The following is a 24,497-nucleotide window of genomic DNA, read 5'->3' on the forward strand; positions in this document are numbered from 1 at the left end:
ATTTTTTCATTGATGGCCTTCATAATTCTGGGATTCACATTTAGGTCCATAATCCATGTTGAGTTGGTTTTTGTATAAGGTGTGAGATGAAGGTCTTGTTTCAATCTTTTGCATATCGTTTTCCAGTCAAACTACTTATTTTTGAATCTTAAATTCCCTAATCTATAAAATAGAGGTGATAATAGTACCTCCCTATTAGGGTTTTAGGAGTCCTGATGTGTCACTTTAAGAAGCTCACTTGACATAAGGTCAGTTGGAACTGCAAAGGCAGCAGTTCAAACTCACCAGCCACTCCTCGAAGCCCTATACAGCATCACTATGAATCAGAACTGACTTGATGGCACTTAACAACAGTTAGGGTTTTTGGAGTCTTGATGTGGCGCTGTAGGATCAGCACTGCACTGCTAACCACAAGGCTGGCAGTTCAAACTCACCAACTGCTGCATGGAAACCCTATATACCTGGAACGGACTCAAAGGCACTTAGCAACAGTCCATAAAGACAAATGTTGTACACCGTGTTCTGATGATGATTGTGGTCATTGTTGTATTAATCTCTTCTGAAGTAGGTAGGAAGATTCTTGACATTAAAGATTGGACTTTTTTTGCTTTAAAAACCTATTGCTGTTGTTGTTGTTGTTAAGTGCCGTGGAGTCTGTTCCGTCTCATAGAGACCCTGATAGGGACCCTGTACAGGGTTTCCGAGGCTGTTATTCTTTATGGGAGCAGAACGCTTCATCATTCTCCCGCGGAACAGCTGGTAGTTTCGAACTGGTGACCTTGCAGTTCATAGCCCTATTCGTAACCACTACGCTACCAGAGTGTGACTCTGTATAAGGTTTCCAGTTAGTGGCTGGTGTGCTTGAACCACCGACCTTGCAGTTTAAACCAACCTTGCGGTCCAGTATTTATCCGACAGTACCCACACCAAGACTCTAGACTATGAAGGCCTCCTGAAGAACCAGGCCCAACATTTTTTTTTCTTCTTTTTGCTGTCTTCACCACTCTATCCCAAGTGCCCAGGATATGGTGGAAACTCAACAGATATTTGTTGAATGATCAAGTAAAATGAATTGGGTGGCTTTCCTCCTTTGCTTCTCCTGGGTCTCAGTATATAAAAAGCATTAACCTGCAAGTAAAATATGGTTTCCTACTTTTCCTCAAACCTCCTCTGGATTTCTGCCTCACAGGGGCTGATGCTGCCGAGGATGAAGAGGTGGACGTCACTAGTGTGGATCCTATCGCCGCCTTCTGTAGCAGGTGAGCCAGCAAGGAGGGCTGGGTGCCTGGACCTCTCCCTGTTGTCAGTCTCTGGTATGAGCTCCTAAGTCCTCCTGCCTGTCCCTCCAGTTCCATCTGTGTGTTAGTCAAAAGAGGTGACTTCTTGGGTTCAAAAGAAATATATTTAGTCTTTATTCTCTAACCCTAGTTTTCACTCTCCTGAAATAGCTTTAAGTAACTGAAATAATCTATTTGTACCATTGATTTTACATCTACTACTGATTTTATTAATCAGTCTGTCCCATTTCCCTTTTTTCATCTTGACGTTCTTAAAGTTCTAGATCTGTACCTGCTGCTTATGGTTGTATAGGTGATTCTTCTGGCCTGAAGGAAGGGCTCATGGTTTAAGCAACTATCTCCTCTTTTTTCCACTCCCTGTCTGATCCTGTTCCAAATAGTGATGAAGAGCTGGAAGATTCAAAGGCTCTATTATATTTACCCATTGCCCCTGAGGTAGAAGACCCAGAAGAAAATCCTTATGGCCCCCCACCAGATGCAGTCCAAACCACATTGATGGACGAAGGGGCTAATTCAGAAAAGAAGAGGCAGTCTTCAGCAGACGGGTCCCAGCCACCTAAGAAGAAACCCAAAACAACCAACATTGAACTTCAAGGAGTACCAAATGATGGTAAGAGCTACATCTTCTCTGTCACCTGATAGAGCACACCTTTTACTCCTCCCCAGCACCATCTGATAATCTCCTGTTTGGGTGATGTTACCTTTAAAAGAATCTGCCTGTTTGTCTGTTTTACACAAGCAGTCCCTGGATTATGAATGAGTTCTGTTCCTGTCTTTAATTCAAGTTTTACGTAAGTTGGAACAGTTAGGTACGATTTTTATTTTGTGTCAGACACATGTTCGTTTGAATATATAGAATACAGTGTACCTTTCTCTGCATAAAGAACATTAAAGAAACACTTCTAGATACTTTAAAGTAGTAAAGATAATAATAATGTTTTTATGCTGTTGCAAAGTCGTGCTTGTTTGTCATTGCAAACTATTGTATGTACCTCAGATTTTTAATATAATAGGCTTTCTAGACATTGGTTTCTGACTAGGGGTTGCACATAAGTCGTCCGTACGTTCATAACTCAGGGACTGCCTCCAGTGTTTTGCAGCTTTGTAATGCTTTCATGTACTTTAATTTCTCTCTCTTTGTAATAATTTACTTTATTTGGGGTGAAAATATACACATATCAGACACTCATTAAACGATTTCTACATAGACAGTTCACTGACATTGGCTGCATTCTTCATGTTGGATCACTATTCTCCCATCTCTCCCCATCTGGTTTCATCCCCACTGATGTAGACTCTCTGCCCCATAAACCACTTAATCTATTACTGTTCTCCATTTGATCTGATCCAGAGAATTCTTTAAAGGAATACAGTTCTTAGGTGACTATCCTTTACTAATTTAGCTGTAAACTGTTGTGTAGTGTCAGGATTAATTAATGGTGTAGTTTTGGTTAAAGGGTCAAAAATTTTCTCAGGTTCAGGGTCCTACCAGTCTCAGTGGGTCCCATACATCTGGGTTCTATAAGAAATTTGAAGTTCTCCACATTCTTCCACCCCACCCCCTTTTGATCCTCTCTCGAGTCCTTTATCAAAATGTTTTGTAATGTAGCCGGACGCCATCCATTTTTTCTCATGGCAAAGGAGCCAACTAGTTCAGTATCTTTTCCATTTCCTGATCTCCTTCCTCTGTTGTTCCAGGCAAATAGAGAACAATTGTATCTTGGATTGCAAGCTTTTAAAACTCTAGGCACTCACCAAACTGGGAGAAGCCAAAACCCCACACCCACTGCCACCTTGTCGTTTCCAACTCACAGTGAGCCTCTATAAGGTTCTCAGGACTATGAATCTCTGTGGGAGAGGACAGCCTCATCTTTTTCTTATGGAATGGCTGGCAGGTTTGAACTTTAGACTTTGTGGTTATCAGCCCATTGCTTATCCCACAGTGCCACCAGGGCCTGCTAGGCTCATTGACTGGATAGTTCCAGGAAGCCATAGCCTTCGAACTAAAATAACTAATCCTATGAGTCGTTTAGTTGTACTTAAGTAGTTACAAAAACTTTAGCCTCTTTTTTTAAAAAAAAATTACACATTTACATATACATTAACACAGTGTTTATTGTTTTGCCCTTTTTCCGGCACATTACTTCTTAGTGATATCATTTACATTAGTCAGGTTGTAACCATTACCCCAATTGATGCCAGTTTTCCCGTTACCTTGGACATAAGCTCACCATTTTCCAGAGAATGATTCCCCCTCTCCCTCTTACCTCCCACCCTAGGTCAGTACTATTATCACTGGTCTCTATATATTTACTGTTTTTGTCTTCATATAAATGGGGTCATACAGTATCTTTTCTTTGTGATTGTTATATTTAATCATCTAATAAGCACTCAACCTCAAGGCCAGTTTGAACCCTGCAGTTCAAGCTCACCAGCTCTCCTTAGAAACCCTATACAGGGTTGCTATGAGTCAGAATTTACTCAGTGGCACTTAATAACAACAGCATCAATAAAAAATCTAGATCCCATTGCTTTGCCCATCTATTGTCTTACAAGAACTTTATGGTTTCAGGTTTAACATTCAGGTGCTGGACTTATTTTTGTGTGAGGTATCACTTTCCTAAAATGGGGAAATTCTGTACTTCAGTATGTTGCCAAATATAACAGATACATTTTCAGTCTTTTGACATCTGGCTCAGATATAATTTCATAGAGCATTCCTTTTTCTTTTCTTTTTTCCATTAAGCGCATTAGGTGGCAAAGTACTAGTCAGACTTAGGCAGTCTTTTTATTCTTACTGCTAACTTTTACATTCTGACTGTGGAAGCCTTTACTGGCACTTCCTGGTGCGGGGAGAGGTGTGTACATGTAACTGTTTATTCTTAGACCAGCGCATTTAATTATGCAACTGCACATTTCACTGTTGCTATCAGTTGTGTTCCTCTTCTCTTATTCTTCTCCAGGACTTGTATAGTTTATATGTAATTGCTGAGGAGCTCTGGTAACGTAGTGGTTATGAATCGGGCTGCTAACCTCAAGGTCGGCAGTTCAAAACTACCAGCTGTTCTGCTGGAGAAAGATGAGGCTTTCTGCTCACGTAAAAGATTTGCAGCCTCAGAAACCCTGTGCAGGGTCACTATGAGTCGGAACCGACTCCACGGTACTTAACAACAACAACATATGTAGTTGCTAACTTTTATATTGGAGTCCTGGTGTAGTGCTGTAGGACAATGCATTGGACCACAAGGTCAGTTTGAACTGTAGGTTCAGCAGTTCAAACCTACCATCCGCTCCTTTGAAATCCTATAAAGTGGGGGTCACTATGTGTAGGAACCCACTTGACAGCACCTAAGAGTAACAACAGTTTTTATATTAATTCTGTGGGCCTGTTTATCCCTGCTTTACAAAGGAGAAAATGTAGGCTGTGAGTTGGTATCTAACTTGCCTCAGGTCTCAAAGGAAATAGTGTGGTTAGGATTTTTACTTTGTTCTCTCTAGTTCCAGGGCCCAGTACTTTTCTGCTCCCACATCCCAGTGAGGTTTGTGTGTGTGTGTGTGTGTGTGTGTGTGTGTGTGTGTGTGTGTGTGCGTGTGTGCATTCCTGTTTAGGCTTAATTGTCTATAATATGAATGTGTATTTCAGTTACCTTTTCAATTTGGAGCTAATATGACTTGGTGTCCTTTAAACGCCAGGTTGTTTTTGCTAAGTGCCTTAAAGTCGATTCTGACTGACAGCGACCCTGTATAGGGTTTCTGAGGTGTTATATCTTCACAGAAACAGAAAGCCTCATCTTTCTCCCACGTAGCAGCTGGTGGGCTTGAACTGTGGGTTATCGTTTGGAGCTACCACATTCCATATATAGCTATTTCTGTTTCATGAACTATATATAAGCCATGTGTGTCCTTTGGCCAGGTACCTCTTTTCTCATTTTATGGGCATTCTTACTGTTTTCCTCCTTCTATTCCTGAATGTGGGTATAAGAACAGGGTTCTTTGCTCATTAGGGGGTGGCACAGCGCAGGTGCTTTTACTTGGGTGTGGAGTCCTTTCCATGTCTCTCTGTCCCCTTACAGAAGTCCATCCACTACTGGGTGTGAAGGGGGATGGCAAATCCAAGAAGAAGCAAGCAGGCCGACCTAAAGGATCAAAAGGTAAAGAGAAAGATTCTCCATTTAAACCGAAACTCTACAAAGGGGACAGAGGTTTACCTCTGGAAGGATCAGCGAAGGGTAAAGTGCAGGCGGAACTCAGCCAGCCCTTGACAGGTAAGGACACGCTAGAAGCGCTGTCTGGCTTGCTTCGTGGCCTTGCTTTGTACAGCCCCTGACTCCATTAACTGCACCATTTTTTGCTTTCTCTTCTCCTTTTCCCAGTAGCATATATTTTGAAGTTTAAGCTGTTACTAAGGGCAGGCTAAAGCAGATTTGACTTAATTCAGTGGCTCTTCATCTTAAAATCCATAAGTAGGTTTCAAGGAATCTATATTTCCCCTGTTTTATATGCAAAATACTGTGTGGATATTTTTTTCTGATTTCCATCAGAATCTATGACAGGTTAACCCAAAAAAGGGTGAGAGTCCCTAGTTTAATTCATTTATTGATCTGTAATTTTTCCTATTTTTGTTTTTTTTACTCTCAAATGAAAGAGACAAATCCAGAAATAGAAGCTTGCTCTGTATAGCCCCTGACTGCTTGATTGTAGCACCTTTTTACCCTCCCTTCAGACTGTTCCAGTGCCAGAGTTGTGTTTTGCTTTCCCCAGTCTAAAGGCAGTAATGAAGTTGTTAGTAGCATCATCATGTTAAAGAAGAAGATGGTGTGGTGGTTTTATTTTTTTTCCAGGATACGAAAGGAGGGGGGAAACTATTAAAGAAACAAATTTGCAGTGTTTAGCATCTTAACGCCTAAGCCTTTTGAAATTTAATAGTTAGCTTTTCTCACTTTTATATAATTGAGAAAGGAGAACAATTTCAATTGTGAGCCAAGGCTATATGGTCTCTTGTTTGGAAAACATTAATCCAATAGTAAGAGTTCATTTCTATTGAAACTGTTGGATTTTGGAAGTTTTGGTTTTGTTTTTATATGTAAGCATTGCTTTAGTTAATACAGTACTCATGATTTTCTGTGACTACGTCAGTGGGCTTATTTAAATGTCAGTGATTGTATTTAGTATTGTTGGCTTGGTTTTGGTTTTGCTACTTTAAGATTTTAATTTAACTATGTTAATCCAAGTTGGTTGGTGATATACTCCAGAATATAAAACTGAATTCTTTATTTCACTCATGCCTTAAGTCAGTTCAGTATTGTCCATGAACAGAGAAGTTGAAATAGACTAAATCATTCACTGTTTTGGTGTTCTGCTTCAAGTTTGTTAAGGTTTAGACATCAGTTTTCAATTGTCCAACATTGTACTACTATACCTGCATCCTTTTTCCAACGATAACATTGATAGTACTCCATTGGTGACTGGTTACCACCTCCACATTCAAACCACCTAAGGTTGTTTCTGTCTTTATGTAAAAATAGTCCTGGAAGAATTATATACACATTGGTAACAAAGGTCTCCGATCTACAACCAATGAGTTGTAAATAAAAAATGATCCTTCCTTAACCTACTTCTTGCATAAATTGACCGCCACTATGAAAGAAGCACAGTTTAAAGTTTCAAATAGATTTTCCTGGCCCCAAGAGCTAAACTTCTTAAGGGTGATTTAAAATGTGACCAAACATAATCAATTAATTAAAACAGTCTAGAACACAGTCTATATAATTAATCCCATGCTTTTCAATAGTAAGTATATGAAAATGAACCCTTTGAAAAACTTTTTGGAAATCATGTTTTCCTCTCTCTAAATACAGTGACTTCAACTTAAATTATAGTTGCTGTGGCCACTAACACTAACTTAACATCTTTGACATTTCTCGAATCGGGTCCCTACCGATGGCCAGTATGAAGTGTGCTCTCAGGTTTTGTAGCTGAGACTACAGCAGCGTTGGTGTTTCTCAGCTGTGTTTCAGAAATGTTTAAGTGAGACTCAAAATCAAAATGTTGAGAAGGTTGTTAGTCCTTAAAGATATGAGTTTTTTTACCTCCTAAGAGGGAGCTATGGTATCATAAGTGGATTACGGGTTGGGCTGCTAACCACAAGGTCAGCAGTTTGAATCTACCAGGTGTTCCTCGGGAGAAAGATGAGGCTCCTGTAATGATTTACAGCCTCAGAAACCCTATTCAGGGTTGCTTTGAGTTGGAACCAACTTAGTGTCATACAGTCACCACCACCACCACCACCACTCCTAAAAATTTAAAAGCACTGAATATGTATACTCGTTACTGAGTCAGTTCCAACTCATAGTGACCTTATAGGACAGAATAGGACTGCCCCATAGGGTTTCCCTGACTGTAATTTTTACAGCAGCAGACAGGGCCACATCTTTGTCCCATAGAACAACTAGTTAACCTTTCAGTTAGCAGCCAAGCTCTTAGCCATTGCCTCACCAGGACTCCTTAGTGAGTACATAGTGTGTTTGAGCGTAGTGACAGAAGGACAGTTTGCAGTGAGATTTAGAATTATATGTAGGTTATGTGTGTGTGTGCAAGTCAACATTTAACAGATCTTTCTAGCAGAGAGCATAGTATTATTAAGGGTTTGTTTGACATTTACATGTACTCACTCTGCTGACAAGGTTAAATTAGCCTCTCACTAAAGGCTATAGCTTTACTTATGTATCAGAACAGCAGGGTGCTTAGTGGAACTTCATACTCTCATTGTCTCATTAGACACTTAAAGTGGACCAGCAACTTTTAACAGCATTACTTCTTAAACAGAGGTGAGGTAGGGTAATGGTTCATTTTCTGGCACCAGACTGACAGAACAGCTGCACAGATTACTGCAAGCATCTCAGGGACTTCTGTTTGCCTGCAGTGTGACCTGTGCGTCCACCCTCCTTTTGGTTTTGGTTCCTTGACCTTTTTCTGAGTGAGAATCCCCACAACAGGAACAGCCAGATCAAACTCCAATGTGTGCTGTGCCTTCAAGCAGGGCCATTGATAAACATTAACAGGGGCTTCCTGTCTTGTTTCCCAAGACTGTGTCAGAAGGCCTGCATTCCACTTTTTGACCAGCTGCAGTGTTGTTTGGCTTTTATGAGATCTGCAAATTTGAGAGAACATGGTGAAGTTGGATCACAGCTAACTCCTTCAGAGCCTCATTTTCAGGGCAGCTGTCTTATCTCCCATGTGAAATTCCTTGGGTGAGGCTGGTGCATGGTTATGGGCAACTTGCAGGGTCCTAAGCAGACAAAGGCAGGCGGGCACTTGCTGCTGAATTGTGCTGGGTCTCCCAAGGTCACTGAGGCAGCTCTTTGGCATTAGCTCTCATATTCTCCCATGCCTTGGAGAGTTTCATTAATATAGCCTTGCACATTTCCTACCAAGTATTAAGAAATGTTTGTCAAAAGATTAAGTCTGTCTGAGGGTTGTATTGGGTTGTGTTTGTGGATCCAAGGTTTTATACCCCCAGCCCCTGAAACAAACTACTTTTGCATTAGACTCAAATTGTTTGAAAGTAGGATCATGTGTGTAGGCTATGTTACTACTCAAGTTAGATGAGTGACACTTGATTGTTAATATCTGCAGTTGACCAGTGTCTGAAGAAGCTGTTGATTAGTCCCAACAAAGCTGTCGTCGTTTGTGGCATGCTGCAGGAAGACTGGAAGACAGATGGCCCCATAGCAATAATGTGGCCATCTGGAATCCAACGCTCCAGGGATCCTACCTGACAGCACCCATCAGTAATGGATAGTGCCGTAGGGTCCCTGTCCCCAAAGACATTTGCTGTGATGAGTGAGAATCCATCAGGGAGGCTTGGTGAGGGTGACACTGAGATGGGGACTTTTCAGCAAGGCCAGGTTGACAAGTCAGCACCACTGATCAAATTCCCCTCAATGACCTCATCAGACACCTTCCAGCACACACCCCTTAAAAGAACAGAGACTTGAGATGTAAGCAGAATCACCCATTTCCTCATCGCCCTTCATTTCTCAAGGAGTTTCCAAGAACTAGTAGGGCTCTCAGTAATAAACACCATTCGTAGCAAGTTGATGAAGGTGCAGTCTATTACAAGGTCTGAAGAAGGCATGAAGGGCTTCTGGAAGTGAGCCGTCACTGTGCGGGTCTCCCTGCTGATGGCCACTCTGCACCACTGCCCTCCTAGTACCAGCCCACCACCCACTCAGACTCCTGGTCACGCTGAGGAACTAACAAACTCTTCCACAGTGGCTTCATCATTTTGCTTTCTACTTTCTTTTTAAAATGAATGGTCTATATGAGTGATTTATAAATTCCCCCGAAAATCAATAAATATTCTCTCCCATGCTGTGTGATCTTCCTAGCTGACTAAGGTAATGTTGGGAAGTCATATCCCAGGGTTCTGTCAGGCTGCTCTGACATGGAGCTTTTAGGAGGTCTTCCAGGAAGTGCTCCTCATGACTTGAACTTGACTTACTTATATAGCACTGGAGAGTTCCTTTATGTTGTAGAGGAATCGTCTGTGCCCTTGGGGTCACTGATTCCGATTGTTGGATAGCTGAGAGGGCTTCTCCTTTGTTTGTTAGTTAGGATTTCTGTGTGTTTTAATCTTGCTCTCAGCACTGCTTGCTCTAGTTTTGGTTTGTTAGCTCAAGAAGTCTAGTAGTTATCTTGAGTGTCCATTATTAATGTTAGTGATTTGTTATCCAGCGCCTTTCTCCCATCATGATTTATGCTGAGAGTGTCAATGCTGTGTTTGCTTAAACACTGTTCAAATGAAATGGCCATGGTACCTGTGGGAACAGCCAGCAAAGCTAGCCCTAAAGTGGTAAAGGTGTGTCTATTGAGGCCTCTGAAGCAGATTCTTCTACCTCAAGGGTTTTTAAAAATCAATTTAAAAGAGATGATGATTATGTTTTATGTTAGGAGTGATTTAAAAGACAGGTGATAAGCAAACTTTTATCTTGCTGAACAGTAGAAGGTTTAAGTTTGATTTTTTAAATAGTACTCAGCAGAGAGTTTGAATTCTCTGTCAGTCTATTCTCAGGCTTTACTTTAAATTTTTTTGCTGTTAATAAGATTTTATAAATGGGTGCTTTCTCTCATAGCTTGGGCAACTTTTTGTAAAACCATTTTACCATTCCAAATGACATCTGAGAAGATTTTCTTCACCTTGTTCTGTTTTTACACCTTCCGCGGGAGAAAGATGAGGCTTTCTGCTCCCGTAAAGATTTACAGTCTCAGAAACCCTGTACAGGGCCGCTATGGGTCGGAACCGACTCCACGGCACATACAACAACGACATGAGTATTTCACAGCAGCTTACTTAAGGATGTCCCCTCAGAAGTTGAGCAGCTTCTATGGAATAATCAAAGAAGTGTCCATTTGATTTTACTACTTCGAATTTCATTTACTGCGCACTTGTCGGTACACAGAGATGTGAATAGCAGCTCACATTACTCTTTCACCAGATTTGAGCTTCTGAGATGATGAGAATATCATTTTAGAAACAGGGATGCTTGGAAACAGATCTGGAGCTGTTAATCAGTTATGACTCAGCAGTCTAATGTATGTTTGCAAGGTGCCACACCCTAGAATTTTCTTTCCATTACTAACTTCACTTTTTGGATTGCTAAGCATTATGTGTTAACACCTAAGGAAGTGGTCAGCACCTTAGAGAATGTGTAAAACTCTGATAATTTTTTGTTTTTTTTCCCCCTTTGAGACAGCACTGAGAAAAATGTTGGGGTGAGAAGTTAGGGTTTGGATTATCTGTAGTTTCAATAAAGGGAAAAAAAAAAATTAATGTTTTAATGGGGGGAATTCTTAGCCTGTGTGTCTTTGTAATGTGGTATTCAGCTTCCATAACTACTTCTGGTCTTGTAAGTAATTGATCTTAGTTGATGTTTAAAAAAAACAAAAAAACTATTTTTGTGTGTAATCTCTTTAGCAGGGGGAGCAATCTCAGAACTGTTGTGAAGACCCTTGAAGTTCTTCGTTCTTCCCCGCTTTGTCATCACCGGCGTCTGGACACTGTGGTCAATCATTTGAGATTGACTTTAATTTAAAACAAAGTCCTGTACCTCCTTCCTAGGAGGTAGAGGAGCGAATTTTATGTTTGAATGAAGAAGTGAATTATGGAAGAAGAGTATCTGTCCCTTCCCTTCCCTTTCAAGCATAAGTCCAATAGGCTCTCAGGAACGAGGATTTGTGAAGATACCACATAGGAGTTTTGACTCACTTAGACTTAATGTTGAGCTACGTTGCTGGAGAAGAGATACCTATGGTTTTTGCTGATCTAACCCCGCTGGGTTTAGACCTGTCATTTCCTATCTCCTGTCAGACTTCTGTCCTCAGTGCATGGTCCTTGAGTGACTTAATTTGCTACCAGTATGCTAGGAAAACTTCTGTTGCCTATATTCTTTATTCCGTTTTGAACTTACCCTCTAACCAGATGCCTCCTGTATTTGCATATTGTGCATAACGGGTGGGCAATAAAAGAAAGTTGTCAAATTTCAGAAAGGTAAGAAAGATAAGGCCCCTCTTTCTACCATGTTTTGCTCCAGAAGCTGGGCTGTAAGAGCTTCAGGTTTTTGTTTTTCTTTTGTTTTTTTCTTGTTTTCCTTTCTTTTCTTGTTTCCCTTCAGCATTGCTGTATCTGTATTAATCATGGCTTTTGGAAGAGAGCTCATTTCAGTTGCGTCCATCAAGGAATCATCAGTTGTTTCTATTGCACTATTATGTGCTGGCCTCCAGTGATGGGAGCAAACCAAGGTGTCTTGAGATAAACGTCTTTTTTATTGGGGTGGGGGAATCTATGCAAGGACTAAAGTAAAATCGTCCAAAATCAAAGCAGCAACTTCTTAGTTCAAATCAAAGATGAAGGTAATTTTTTTTTTTTTTTTTTAATCACTGCCTCCTTCCTGTATCCATACTATTTTCTTATCTGTTTTCAGTCACTTCCTTTCTGTGAAAGGTTGCTTAGCTTTCTCGCTCTCTCTTTTTTTGTTTGCTTTTATTGTTCTTTATTTAAACAATAGTAAATTGGATGGACATGCACATTAGATGGTTTCAGTTCTCTGAAAATCCAGAGGAAAGAAAGCAGATGTGGAAAGGACTTTTTTTTTTTTTTTTTTTTTTTAATCTTTTTAATTGACCGAAAGTTGGCTCCACTTGGTGGTGGTTTTCTCAGTACTTAGGAGAGTTTAAACATCATGCTTACTGTGAAATCCACATCAGTTGGTGGGTGCTCCAGTAGGTAGCTGAACAGGGTGATTAGCTTTTGGATTTTAGGTAGAAATCACGGTAGATCACAGCAATGAGTCCCAGTCCATCTTGTAGAACCTCTCAGTAGTTGAAGGACAGAGCTAAATCTGAGTCAGTTGCAAAATGCCTATATTTCTAGATGCCACTACTTTTTCCTCAAATGCCCATTTAAATTTCATATTGGTCTAGTAATTGTAGCAATTGGTTCGGCGGTCCACTGGACACATTTTTGTTGTGTGTACATCATACCTATGTCATTTCTCTCCACACTGTGTGCTGTCATAGTGTGCAGACTGTGTGAGGAGACAAAGGATTGCTGCCTTTGCTCCACGTGTGAAGTAGTTTCGGTTTCTGTTGCTGTGCATTTGAACGTTGTTCCTGTGTCTACTTCCTAAAGTGGCTACTGAGAAAACCAACTGAAGCCTTGTCAGATGGTCTCTGGCAGCAGCTCCTAATATTTATGCTTTAGATTTTTTTTTTTTTTTTCAGTTCCTAAAACCTATCCATTTCAGTTGGAAACTCTTGAGTTGTACAGTATATGTATATTCTCTTCTCCTCTTTTCCCTCCCCACTCCTGTGTTGTTTTTTATTGTTCTGTAGTTTTGTACAAGATGAGACTTAGCTTGCATATTTCTTGCTGAAGCTTTAATGCTTTGTAAATAAAATTGGATGTTTATTAAAGAATGGTGTCGATGTTTGTTTTTAAGCAGTGATCACTTCTGAAACTCACACACCTCTTTGCTATGTACTATGGAAAATGCAATGTGCTGTGTTGACAGAATTTTAAAATCTTCATTAGGTGTAGAAATACAGAACCCCAACAGCTATTGGATGGACAGGTAGTGTACGTTTCTGCCTCTAGACTAGATTATAAATAGATGATTGAAGCAAAAAATTGTTAACCAAAAAGATCATCCAGAAAGCGATCGTGCAGTATCTCTACATTTTTTAGCTCATAGAAGTGTGTATAACTGCTTTGTAGAAACCACAGTGCTGGACACTCTTAACAGTTCCAAAAATAAATGAGAGTTCTGTCATCCATGGACCTTTATTACAACCTTGTTGTTGTTGTTAAGTGCTGTCAAGAATTGGTTCCAACCCATCACGATACTGTATAGGGTTTCTGAGGAGTGACTGGTAAGTTTGAACTGCACTGACCTTGTGGTTCAAACTGACTTTGTAGTCCAGCTACACCAGGACTACTCTTAGAACTTGTACAATTTAACTGTATAACCTAGTACAGTTAAATACCTCATTAGCCATTTTTATAAGACTAAATTGTTTTAAAACTCATTGAATACTCATTATCTCCTAAAGATGATTTCATAAATTCCTAGATTTTAGTCATCTCTAAATCTGAGTGTCTACTTAATCTTTTCTAAGTGACTGAGAATCCTTCTTTGACATCATAGCTGTTTCGTAGCAACGTTGGCCCAAGCAAACAATGAGATCGTCTGTTCTATAAAGGGAGTAGACAGAGAATCATGGGGAATTAGGTGTCCTCGTACCCAGAAAACGTCTTCAGAACCTTTAGGAAAGAAGAATACAGAAAGGAGGGAGAGGAGCTACATTTAACATCTGTCTTGCTGATAAATATTCTAAGATGGGATCTTGGCCCTGGTCTTCATGAATTTTTGCTTCTGTTTAAAATTTCTTACATGTAATTGTGTTTTACACTTTACGAAATGTTTTCATTTATTGTAATTTGATGCTCAACGTGACATTCCTGAAATAGGCAAGGATTGTCTTCATTTACAGAGGAGGAAATGAAATTCTGGCAAGATTAAGTCACTTACCGTGGTAACTTTACAGTATCCTTAATCCTTATTATAGAAGACTTAGGAACTCTTGAAGTTGTTATTAATAACTTAATCAAATTAATCCTCATTTAGACTAATACTGTGTTTCTTGTTTGGCCAGAAATTTACCGACCTTTTGAAACCCTTAATTTAGAGTCTGCAGTTTGGAAAGGATCAAGAAAAGTGATGGCACTGTGCATTTAGGTCATTTGGAAGTTCACTTTAGCTTCTGAAGTATTTCGTCTTTGTCTTCCCAAGAGGTGGATTTAAATCTGTTAAAGGATGTGAAAAGGTTTAAGACTGGTAAGGCAGTTATTAACAAGTCTAGATAGTAAAGCAACAACACTGTGGGGTTTTTTTTTCCGACCCGTTAATAAGGACTGGACTTTTTGTATTGTTTTGACAATGCACGCATCATACCTTTTGACTTTGAAAGGGATCTTGTGTTGAAGGAACCATGTTACACTATTGAAGATTCAACTGGAATACCTTGAAGTGCTGACTGAGGTTCATGAAATTCCTACTCAGATATGAAGACTTTGGCTACTAGTTTTATCCTTGGAAGCCTGGTGTTGGCCTACTCCTTGTGTTTCGAAATGACTTTACCTAAAACACTGGACATCCCCGAGAAGCTGCAAGAAGCTGTAGGGCAAGTTATTGTCAATGCTACAACTTGTACCGTCACCTGTGGCCTTGGTTATAAGGAGGAGACTGTCTGTGAGGTGGGCCCTGATGGAGTGAGAAGGAAGTGTAAATTTCAGCGCCTGGAATGTCTGACCAATTGGATCTGTGGAATGCTCCATTTCACCATTCCCATAGGGAAGGAGTTTGAGCTGAGTTGTCTAAGTTCAGACATCTTGGAGGTGGGGCAGGAAGCTTTCCGCTTCACCTGGAGACTTGCTCGAGGTATCATCTCTACCGACGATGAACTCTTCAAACCCTTCCGAATCAATTCCTACTTTGTGAAGTTTGAATCTGCTAGGGAGTTTGACTCTGGGACATACCGATGTGATGTACAACTGTTAAAAAACCTGAAATTTGTCAAGAGACTCTATTATGGGCTGAGGGTCCTTCCTCCTCATTTGGTGAACCTCAATTTTGATTTGTCCCTAACCGAAGGTCAGAAGTTAGTAGATGAGGGCCTGGAAGTGAATCTGGACAACTATTCCAGGCCTTCCCATCCAGCATGGAAAAAGGACGTGGCATTTGCTTTAAGGATAGGAATTGCCAGTGGCATGGCTGGTGGGGTGTTGGTGACCATAGCCCTTTGCAGTGGGCTGAGGTTGATCCACAGCAACAATGGCCTTGATGGGTTAAAAGCTTTGCGCCTGAAGGACTGGTTGTTCTGGAAGCCGAGCTAGCTTTTCAGAAAGTGTTCTGGCTGCTGGATCGTTGATGAGCTCCCAAAAGAGTGTGTATGGAGGAGGGGGAGAGAAAATACTGTGGTAGCTATGGACAGTAATCCCTACCATCTTTATGTGCCAGGTGGATCCCTTCCTGATTCTCCTGCCCACTATGTGCCCAGGAAACTAACTACAGGCTTCTCCCCTACCCCTGGTTAGAGTTCTGCCTTCCAAGCCTGCATTCATTTTCTGCCCTTTATAACTTGCACGCCTCCCCACCTCCGCTTCCCCTCGTCTGAACAGTATATTCATTGCAGAAGGATATATTAATAGATTTTCTAGTGAAAACATTTTCCCTTCTTCAATAAAAATACTTATTAATTCACTGTAGCTGTCTGTTGACCTAACCTTTTCCTTTTCTGCTCTTTACTTAAAAATTTCTTGTGTGCATTTAACTTTTTCCATAATTGGTCTGGCTCTTGCTTTCCTCAGGTTTCTGAGACATTGAGCAAATTGCTTTTGGGGGCCACCTACCCTTGTGTGGCAGAGCTGAGGTGGTTAGTATTGAGGACTAGACAGTCACTCACTGATACTAAATTATCTGCACTCGGCGCGCTCCCCAGGTGAGACCTCTCTGCTCCATGCTAAATGTAATCGGCAGAACACTGCATTCGTCATCTGGTAGGTGTCCACTGATCTTGACTTGCTCCCTGCTCCTTTCCTTTTGCTTTGTCATTGTCCTGAAGCTTGTGTTGTTGAGTGGTTTCTGTTAGCAGCCAGGGCCCCCTATGTTGTTTAGTGTCATCGAATCGTTTCGGGCTGACGGTGACCCCCACATAGGGTTTCTGAGGAGCAGCTGATGGGTTTAAACCACTGACCTTGCAGTTGGCAGTCTAGTGCATATGCTACAGCACCACACCAGGACTCCAAGGCTTCCTAAGAGAGGAATAATACCTGCTTCCCTATGGCAAAGTGGCAGCATCAGTGGGCTCAGGCGTGGCAACAATTGTAAGGTTGGCCTAGGATTGGGCAGTTTTTCTGTTGTATATAAGGTTGCTATGAGTCAGTACCAACTTGATGGCAGCTAACAACAACAACCCTATGTAGGAAATCCAGTCTGAAGACCTTTAAGGGCCACTCAGACTGAGGTCATTGACTTGTAGAACCTCTAGGGACCAGCCCTGACCACCAGTTAAGCTAGTTCTATGGAGAGAATTATAGTGTTTGTTCCCCTCACTTTCCTCTAGTTACAGAAGTGGGGAGTAGCAGAAACAAGACAGACCAATGGTCCTTTTCTCTAGCTGTACGTCAGAAGATTCCTGAGCCCCAACTCTGAAGATGTCAATTCATGTATGGCCAAAGAATCTGACTTTTTAAATTTTTTTTAAACTTTCAAACCTATAAGGGGGTTAGAAGAAATGTTTGGTGCCCATTCACCTAGACCCTTTACCTAGACTCACCTATTAATCTTTCTTTCATCCTAAATATATGGTGATGGTGGTGGTATGCCATCGACTCATAGTGACCCAGTGTAGGGTTTCCGAAGCTGTAAATCTTTGGTATTGTTGTTAAGTGCCATTAAGTTGGTTCCAACCCATACAATCCTGTATAGGTTTTCTGAGGAGCGGCTGGTGGATTTGAACCACCACGCTAGCAGTTCAAACTGACCTTGCACTCCAGCGCATTATGCTGCATCACCACACCAGGACAGGAGCAGATGCCTCATTTGACTTCTGAGGAGGGGCTGGTAGATTCAGACTACTGATCTGTGGTTGGTAACCCACAGTTAGGCTACCAGGGCTCCTAAATATACATTGTTCTTACTTGCTGTTGTTACAGCAGTTTTAGATTCGTGGTCGAAGAAACCGAGGCCGCTCGGAGAGGTGAAGTAGAGTTTCAGATTTTATTAAGCCGGCTGACTCAGAGGAGCTAATTTCTCCAGATTCTGAGCTCCGAGTGGAGGACAACATGGGCCTATATGGGGTCAGAGTCCTGGGAGGGGCCAGGCTGCATACCTGTTTGAGGACAGGGGGAAAATCAGGGGGATTGGTCCCATTTGGTGATCTGATTTAACAGTTTAGCTTGCCTCCTGGCCTGGAGAGGGCAGTGAATAACTTTTACCATTTCCTGTTCACTGTCAAGTCATTTCTGACTCTGTGTATAGAGCTTCCAAGGAGCGCCAGGAAGTTTGAACTGCCAGCCTTGCAGTTAGCAGCCCTGTGCCATACAGGACTTGAGGGCAAGTAAAAAAGTCCTCCTACTAGGGTGTGGTACTGTAGAATAAGCTCTGGACTGCTAATTGCAAACTCACTAGCAGCTCCTTGGAAACCCTATACAGGGTCCCTATGACTCAGTGACACTTAACAGCAATACCACCACTAGAATTTCAGTTCATACATAACATGGATTTATTCCAAACAAAACGTGTTTAAACACATCTGAAATCAATGAGTGACTGCCAACAGGTTCTCTCATTAACACACTTATCTAGTTAAGGTGCCTTCAATTAAAAAAATAAAGTTCCAATGAAAACAATGGCTTCTGAGGGCATTTGTGGGACCAGTTCAGTTGAAGGCTGACAGGGCAGCTCAGAAGGTTATGGTGACTGTTTAGGGGATCCCAAGGAGGTAATTTTGATAGATTTTCATGGGGACTTTATTAGGGAGCAGTTTTAAGGAAATGGAAAACTTGAATTGGTGAGCGAAGGGCCAGCAAAGTTGCACTCAGGACATTTTTTTTTTGCCCACCTCACCAATGGGCCTTCTCATTCTTTGAGTATAGCAAGGGCTGTCCTCAGAATTTCACTGGAAAACCTTACCCATCTGCCCTTCAGCCCTGTTTTTCCCATTTTTGTCCCCCAAAATCAAAGAATAATGTTTTGATGTATAAATCAAAGAGCACAGAATTTTTTGATAAAAGCTGAGAGAAACACCCCCTTCAGAAGTGTATAGACTTACATGGAGGATATGTTGAGAAACAATAGCTTTACATTTTGCTATTTCTCTTTATATAAGTTTCTATGATTTTTTTAACTTGATTTTGATGACTATTTGGAAATTAGGCACTGTGATCCTTCACCCCAGCTCATCAATTCATCTCTCATAAGGACATTCTCCTGTGTAACCACAGTGTCATATCACACCTAAGAAAATGGGCAGTAACTCCCTGATCTTATTTATAGTCTATACTCAGATTTCCCCTATTTATAAAATCTTACAGCATTTTAATTATATTTTAGATTTTAATCCAGGATCAAATGAGGGGTCACGTGTTGCATTCAGTTCTCTTTAGTCTCTTATTTTATTACAGGTTTGTTGCATTTAGTTTTTCATGCGTTGACTTGATTGAAGAATCTAGCTAGACCCAGGTGCCTGTTGTTTACAATCTGAGTTTGTCATTATTTCCATGGTGCTGTGCGTTAATGCAATGGACTGCAAAGCCACTTTGAACCGCAATGTTGGTGGCTCACGCTCACCAGCTGCTCTTCAGAAACCCTATACAGGATAGCTATGGGTCGGATTCGACTTGACAGCAATTAACAACAACATTGGATTCAGCAGAACTGTTTTTGACAGGAGCTCTGCAGAGACCACTATACTTATTGCATGGCGTCAAGAGGCACCTAAAGTCAGGCTCATCCACTGTTGGCGATGATAGATGGTTCATTTGGTGTCCGTGCTGGTAGTTAGCTCTCTCCAGAGGTATGTTGTTTATTCCATTTGTAGTTAATAATCTGGGCAGTGAGACTTTTGTGATGGCGGTTATCTGGCTCCCCAGAAAGCAATTCACGCAAAGGTATTGACTTCCATTCATAATCCTTATTCATTGTGGCAGGTGGGGATGCAAATGATGATTCTTCTAAGTTCAGCATTCCTTCTACATTGATTAGCCTGAATTTTTCTATAAAGAAGAGCTGTTACTCTTTTTATCCTCTTGAGGTGTCAATGGGTTTTCTTTTTAATTCAGTGGATTATATAACCCATTCGTCATTAATTTGATGCTCAAATTGTCCTAAACTTTGGCCAGTAGGAGCCCCTTCTGTCCTTCTGATGTGGTCCCATTTGATTTTAAGCATTCCATTATTTTCTAGTATAAGTTGCCCCACGTCCACCCTGGAACTTGCCCTAAACTGGAATCTGTTCTGCCTCCAAGTGACTCTGGTTCATGTTGGTGTGGGAGTGGTATTTAGAACCCAAGAGTGCTGTGTGCTAGACATGCTTATTGCTACTGGGCCCTCCCAGTGTCCTGTACACAGAAATAATGAGTTCTGAGTATCTTTAAGAGTTTCACAGATGATTCTGAAAAATAACCAAGGTTGAGAACCACTGCATCAGGAGTATTTCTTAACTATTGCTCATAGTTTGAAGAGTTCGTCTGTGTTCCTCATACCCTTTCCCTCATACTTCCTCTGAAGGGATGGACTTCAGACCTCGATTCTTGTGCTGACCTGCAATCTCCTGTGTACAAGCTGTCTGACCCTGGGTAGTCTGCATCTTTGAAATGGGTGGTCGAAAGGACTAAATTGGAGTCCTGGTGTAGCACCATAGGTTAAGCACTGGACTGCTAACTGCAAGGTTGATGGTTCGCATTTACTAGCTACTCCTCAGAAACCTTTGCAGAGTTAAATGCTATGCAGCATTTAACAACTTAACAATAAGGATGAAATGAGATCTTGTGAGTAAAAGCGCTTTGTAAACTATAGCAGTGTACACCAGTTAGGGAATGTTGCTCAAACATCTGGTACTGGTCAGTGCATGGAAGCAGCTAGGAGATAGCTTGCTACACTTTAATAGAGAACCATATGTAACATGGCATCTTATTTGGTGCTGAGGGGACAGGAGAACTATGGGATGCTATTTGCTATTTTACGATGGAGAGGTTGAGACTTAAGAGCTAAAAAATGTCTCCAGCATTCTGTTGCAAGTCAGTAGTCAAGCCTGGGAGGGGCTGTTACACAGCTTTGGGCTCTTGAAGTTTGTCTCTGAAGATAAAAAGGATTGAGCAGGGAAGAGGACAAAAGACTCTCTGAGATGTGTTAGTAAAGACTAGGACTCAATTCATGGTTCACCCTCATCTCTGCCTGCATGTAATCCTGCCCACTTTGTAATGAGTGAATTGATCATGTCTCATATATACTGGAAATCTGATAACTTCTGTTAGATGCATGAGAGAATGCTCTGGCTGGGAAATAGAACTTGAGGAATTGAAACCCTACTTTCTGGCTGCTGTGGGCAAAGGCAGCAGTCAAGTTCTTGCATTTTAAGATATTTGAGGCATTGACCATTGAGTTGACCACTGCTTCAAATATCTTAGAAATCCGGGAACCTTGAGGCATTACTATCCATACAAGAATGTTTATTGCCTATTGTATTAAGGAAAGCATGCCAAGTCTGGAAAACCTGCTGAGCTCTGCTTATTCTATTCCCACAAAAACAAACTTGGTTGCCATCAAGTCAATTCTAACTGTTGCCTGCCTTAGTCTCTGAGCAGTGTTTTTCTTTTGCTGAAGAATGAAGCCATGTGGACTGTTATTTTGTAACTTCCTTAGAGTTGACTGTGTGAAGGGTCCGAGTATAAGATTAAACTCTCTAGGGTTAGAGAACAGAACGAAAAAGGTGTATGTTAGTCTGAAGATAAAAACACCCACAGCTGGAGCCAGCTGCCTCAACAGATTGAGAATCCAACTTTATTTAAGAACTGCCTGCTACCACAGTGATTAAATAACTAGCAATACAAGAAGTACAAGAGAGACAAACAATAGTCCAGTGGGCGTGGTTCCATTCCAACAATAATGGAGTCCCCAACATTTAGTCAGCTGAGCATCTCTAAGCTGTGCAGGTCTACATGGGGTGGGAAGTTAAAGGAGTCTGGGACCAAGGCAGAATATACCCCATTTCAGAGCACTAAATAGCTTATTCTTCTATGGCCACCTGGACCACTTGGCCCCATTTCCCCCTTCCAAAAGCCTTATGACCCTACATATACACACAAGTCCATAGATACTAGTTTCCACAGAGCTCTATAAAGACCCTTAGAAAATGCCCTTCTTAGTCACTCTCAAAATCCATTTCAAGAGCATCTTAGATGAAATCTGGGTTAGGCCTGACTTGGTACCAAATCTATGCCAGTAGACATGGGAGAGAATACTGGTATCCCTCTGACATGGGGTCCAGCCAGCAGTCCTTCTGGGAGCCAGAGGTAGAAAGAGGTGCTTCTGTAGATGGGGAAGAGAGTAATGCTTTCTGGGCCATCATGGGCTGCTGCAGTCAGGATGACCCTCGGGACAGGAAAAACACTGAGTTGTAACCAAAATCCTGGAATGAGACTCCCCCTTATTAGCTGCATGGCTTCCCCTAAAATGCAGGGGCTACAACAAATACATCCCCCAAGATTCTTCCTTACAGAAAAAATTTTGATTCTTAGAATCTCTGCTCTGGAAGGGCAATTTGCCAAACCTCCACTCCTACAGTCCCAATCTCACCTAACCTAGACCCTTGACCAACAGCTGTCAAAACTCTTCAGATCCCTAAAAAAGGAAGAAACCTCTCAGGCATTCCAGGGTCACTCATTGCAAGGTTTCATTGCAGAAGTATAACCACCTCAGTCTCTCCTGTTGTTACTTTACCAAGGGGAAAAAGAAACAATCCCCTCTCCCAAGATGAAACAAACTGGTTGGAAGATTGAATGAGCCCCAACACCTCCCCTCCCCCACTGAGGTCTGGAGGGCCATGAGAAGAGCAGGCTTGCCATCTGCTGTCACCTCACCTCTTCAGAGAGGGTCCTCCCACTCCCCAGAACCATCTCTACCATTTGATGCCCTGAATGAGAGTCACATGACCCTGCTGGGCCCTGAGACTCTTATCTGGAGGGAGCTGCCTCCGCTTGACAGGGATGATTTAAGTCTGCACTGTGAGAACAATAAGGACCAAGTAGATACTGCAAGGGGCAGAGGGCCTTGAAGGTGGAGCTTGAATGTGAACAGACCTTGAAGCTGTCTCAGTAGGCTGTATCTGTCCCCGATATTCAAGGCACTTATTGGCCACTAAGCTGGGTGGTAAAGGACTTGTTTGTAGCATGTATCTCTTACTGACTCTGGAGCTGCCAATGTTGGGAAAACTGGCCGGGAGTGTGTAAGAGGAGAGAATCCAAGATAAAGTCAGTGGTTACAACAGGGGAGCCAAATGCTACTCCCCCGGACCATCTGAGCAGAGGAGATGAGACCCAGAGCCCTCCTGGGGCAGGAAGGGACTCTGAAAGCCAGCTAGTCTAGTGTTCTGCCTGCAAGCCAGCTCATGTACAAATCACCCCAACAAGAGGTCCTGCATTGTAAATGCTTACATATCCTCATATCACCTATTGTGAGGATATGATATGGTCACCTGTCAGATGACCCTCAGTCATCTGAGACTTCACATTACGGCATCATCTGTTTCATTATCACTCTTGGTCCCCTAAACCATTTCTCCCTTAATAGTGCTTAGGTTTTCCCAGGGTTCAGTTTTCCTAGTTAAAAAGCCCTTCTCAGCAAGTCAGCCTTCCTCTCCCTTTCCACTGGACCTCATAACCAAACCCATTTCCATCAGGTTGGTTCTAATTCACAGCCACCCACATAGGACAGAGGAGAACTGCCCCATAGGGTTACTGGGGTTGTGATCTTTACAGAAGCAGGCTGCCTCATCTTTCTTCCATGGAGTGACTGGTGAGTTTGAACCTCCAATCTTTCGGTTAGCAGCTGAGTGCTTACCCACTGTGCCACCAGGGCTTCTTGGATCTAATTGTTAAGTGCCATCGAGTTGGTTTCAACTCATAGGACCCTGTCTAGAATTTCTGATCTACTTAGAACTAAAATATTTAGTGGTTAAGTATCTTTTGTTTTTTGCTTCAAGCAAGCTTAAGGGCTGCAGCCTCCAGCTACATGGGTTAGGATCTAAACCAAACCTATTTACCCCTCTCAGCCCAGCACCTAGACACCTGTCTCCCTGCCTCCTCTCTGCAGCCAGGAAAGAACCAACTCACCCTTGGAAGATGGATACCCCTTTCTCCCAGCATCCCTTTCTGATAGCTGGACATAGGCTAAATCCCAACCAATGGGGTCAGGGGTCCCTATCGGGGAGAATGGTTGCATAGCTGAGTCCCCAGAGGCTTGCACATGTGGGATGGGGTGGTATCAGGATTTGATCATCCTGGCCTGGAGGGCTGGGTGGTGGCTGAGAGAAGAGATGTGAGCTGACACTAAAACAGAAAAAAAACTGTAGTAGGTAAACATCAACGCAGACCTGCCCAGGCAAAAAGAGCAGGAGCTGAAAGTTTAAAAAACCATAACAAAATAGAGATCTACCTGTAAACAACAGCAAACAGGCTCAGGAGTCCCCCAGAGTCCGTGCCCCTTGATGCCTGGCCTGTGCTGCCATGTATAAAGGACCACCTGTCAGAACATCAGCTTGGGGGTACCCTGATCGTGCTGCTCTGGCTCCCTGGACTGGGGGTGTCCTGTCCTTGCCTTGGCCTTTTTCCTTGGAGCAAGGGTAGGATGCATGGGGGCTTTAAGCCAGTACTGAGTCTTAAGGTCACAGCACAGCTGAGCTGAGAAGACAAGTCGGGCTGGACGTCTCCTGAAATCAACCCACTCCCAAGCTCCTTACTCACCAACCTGTTCACCTCAAAGCAAAGTTTACACACCCTTCTTCCCCTGCCCACCTTCTTAATCAGTCCAGAGCCACTCAGTATGTGCCCCTTTCCTCTGGATAGATGGGCAGAGAGCCTTG

At 42.1% G+C, this 24,497-nt stretch overlaps 2 protein-coding genes across 2 annotated transcripts in view; both read left to right on the forward strand.

The window, feature by feature from the left end:
- The window catches only part of RBBP5 (retinoblastoma binding protein 5), a 51,783-nt gene extending 40,156 nt beyond the window's left edge, over positions 1–11,627 (forward strand). Inside the window, exons 11-14 of the mRNA XM_006834088.1 lie at positions 1,190–1,259; positions 1,679–1,908; positions 5,372–5,563; positions 11,278–11,627. Of these exons, the coding sequence (XP_006834151.1) occupies positions 1,190–1,259; positions 1,679–1,908; positions 5,372–5,563; positions 11,278–11,303 (518 nt within the window). The 3' untranslated portion in view covers positions 11,304–11,627. The remainder of the gene's footprint in view (positions 1–1,189; positions 1,260–1,678; positions 1,909–5,371; positions 5,564–11,277) is intronic.
- A 3,292-nt stretch (positions 11,628–14,919) lies between these two features.
- Positions 14,920–15,750, forward strand: TMEM81 (transmembrane protein 81). Its single transcript, XM_006834214.1, has one exon. The coding sequence runs from the start codon at positions 14,920–14,922 to the stop codon at positions 15,748–15,750; it is 831 nt and encodes a 276-aa protein (XP_006834277.1).
- The last annotated feature ends 8,747 nt before the right edge of the window (positions 15,751–24,497 follow it).

The sequence above is a fragment of the Chrysochloris asiatica genome, unplaced genomic scaffold (assembly GCF_000296735.1).
Source record: "Chrysochloris asiatica unplaced genomic scaffold, ChrAsi1.0 scaffold00009, whole genome shotgun sequence".
Taxonomy (NCBI): Eukaryota; Metazoa; Chordata; class Mammalia; order Afrosoricida; family Chrysochloridae; genus Chrysochloris; species Chrysochloris asiatica.

What these genes read in the sequence shown, in the direction of transcription:
- TMEM81 (XM_006834214.1), top strand. Translation starts at nt 14,920, where the DNA reads ATGAAGACTTTGGCTACTAGTTTTATCCTTGGAAGCCTGGTGTTGGCC.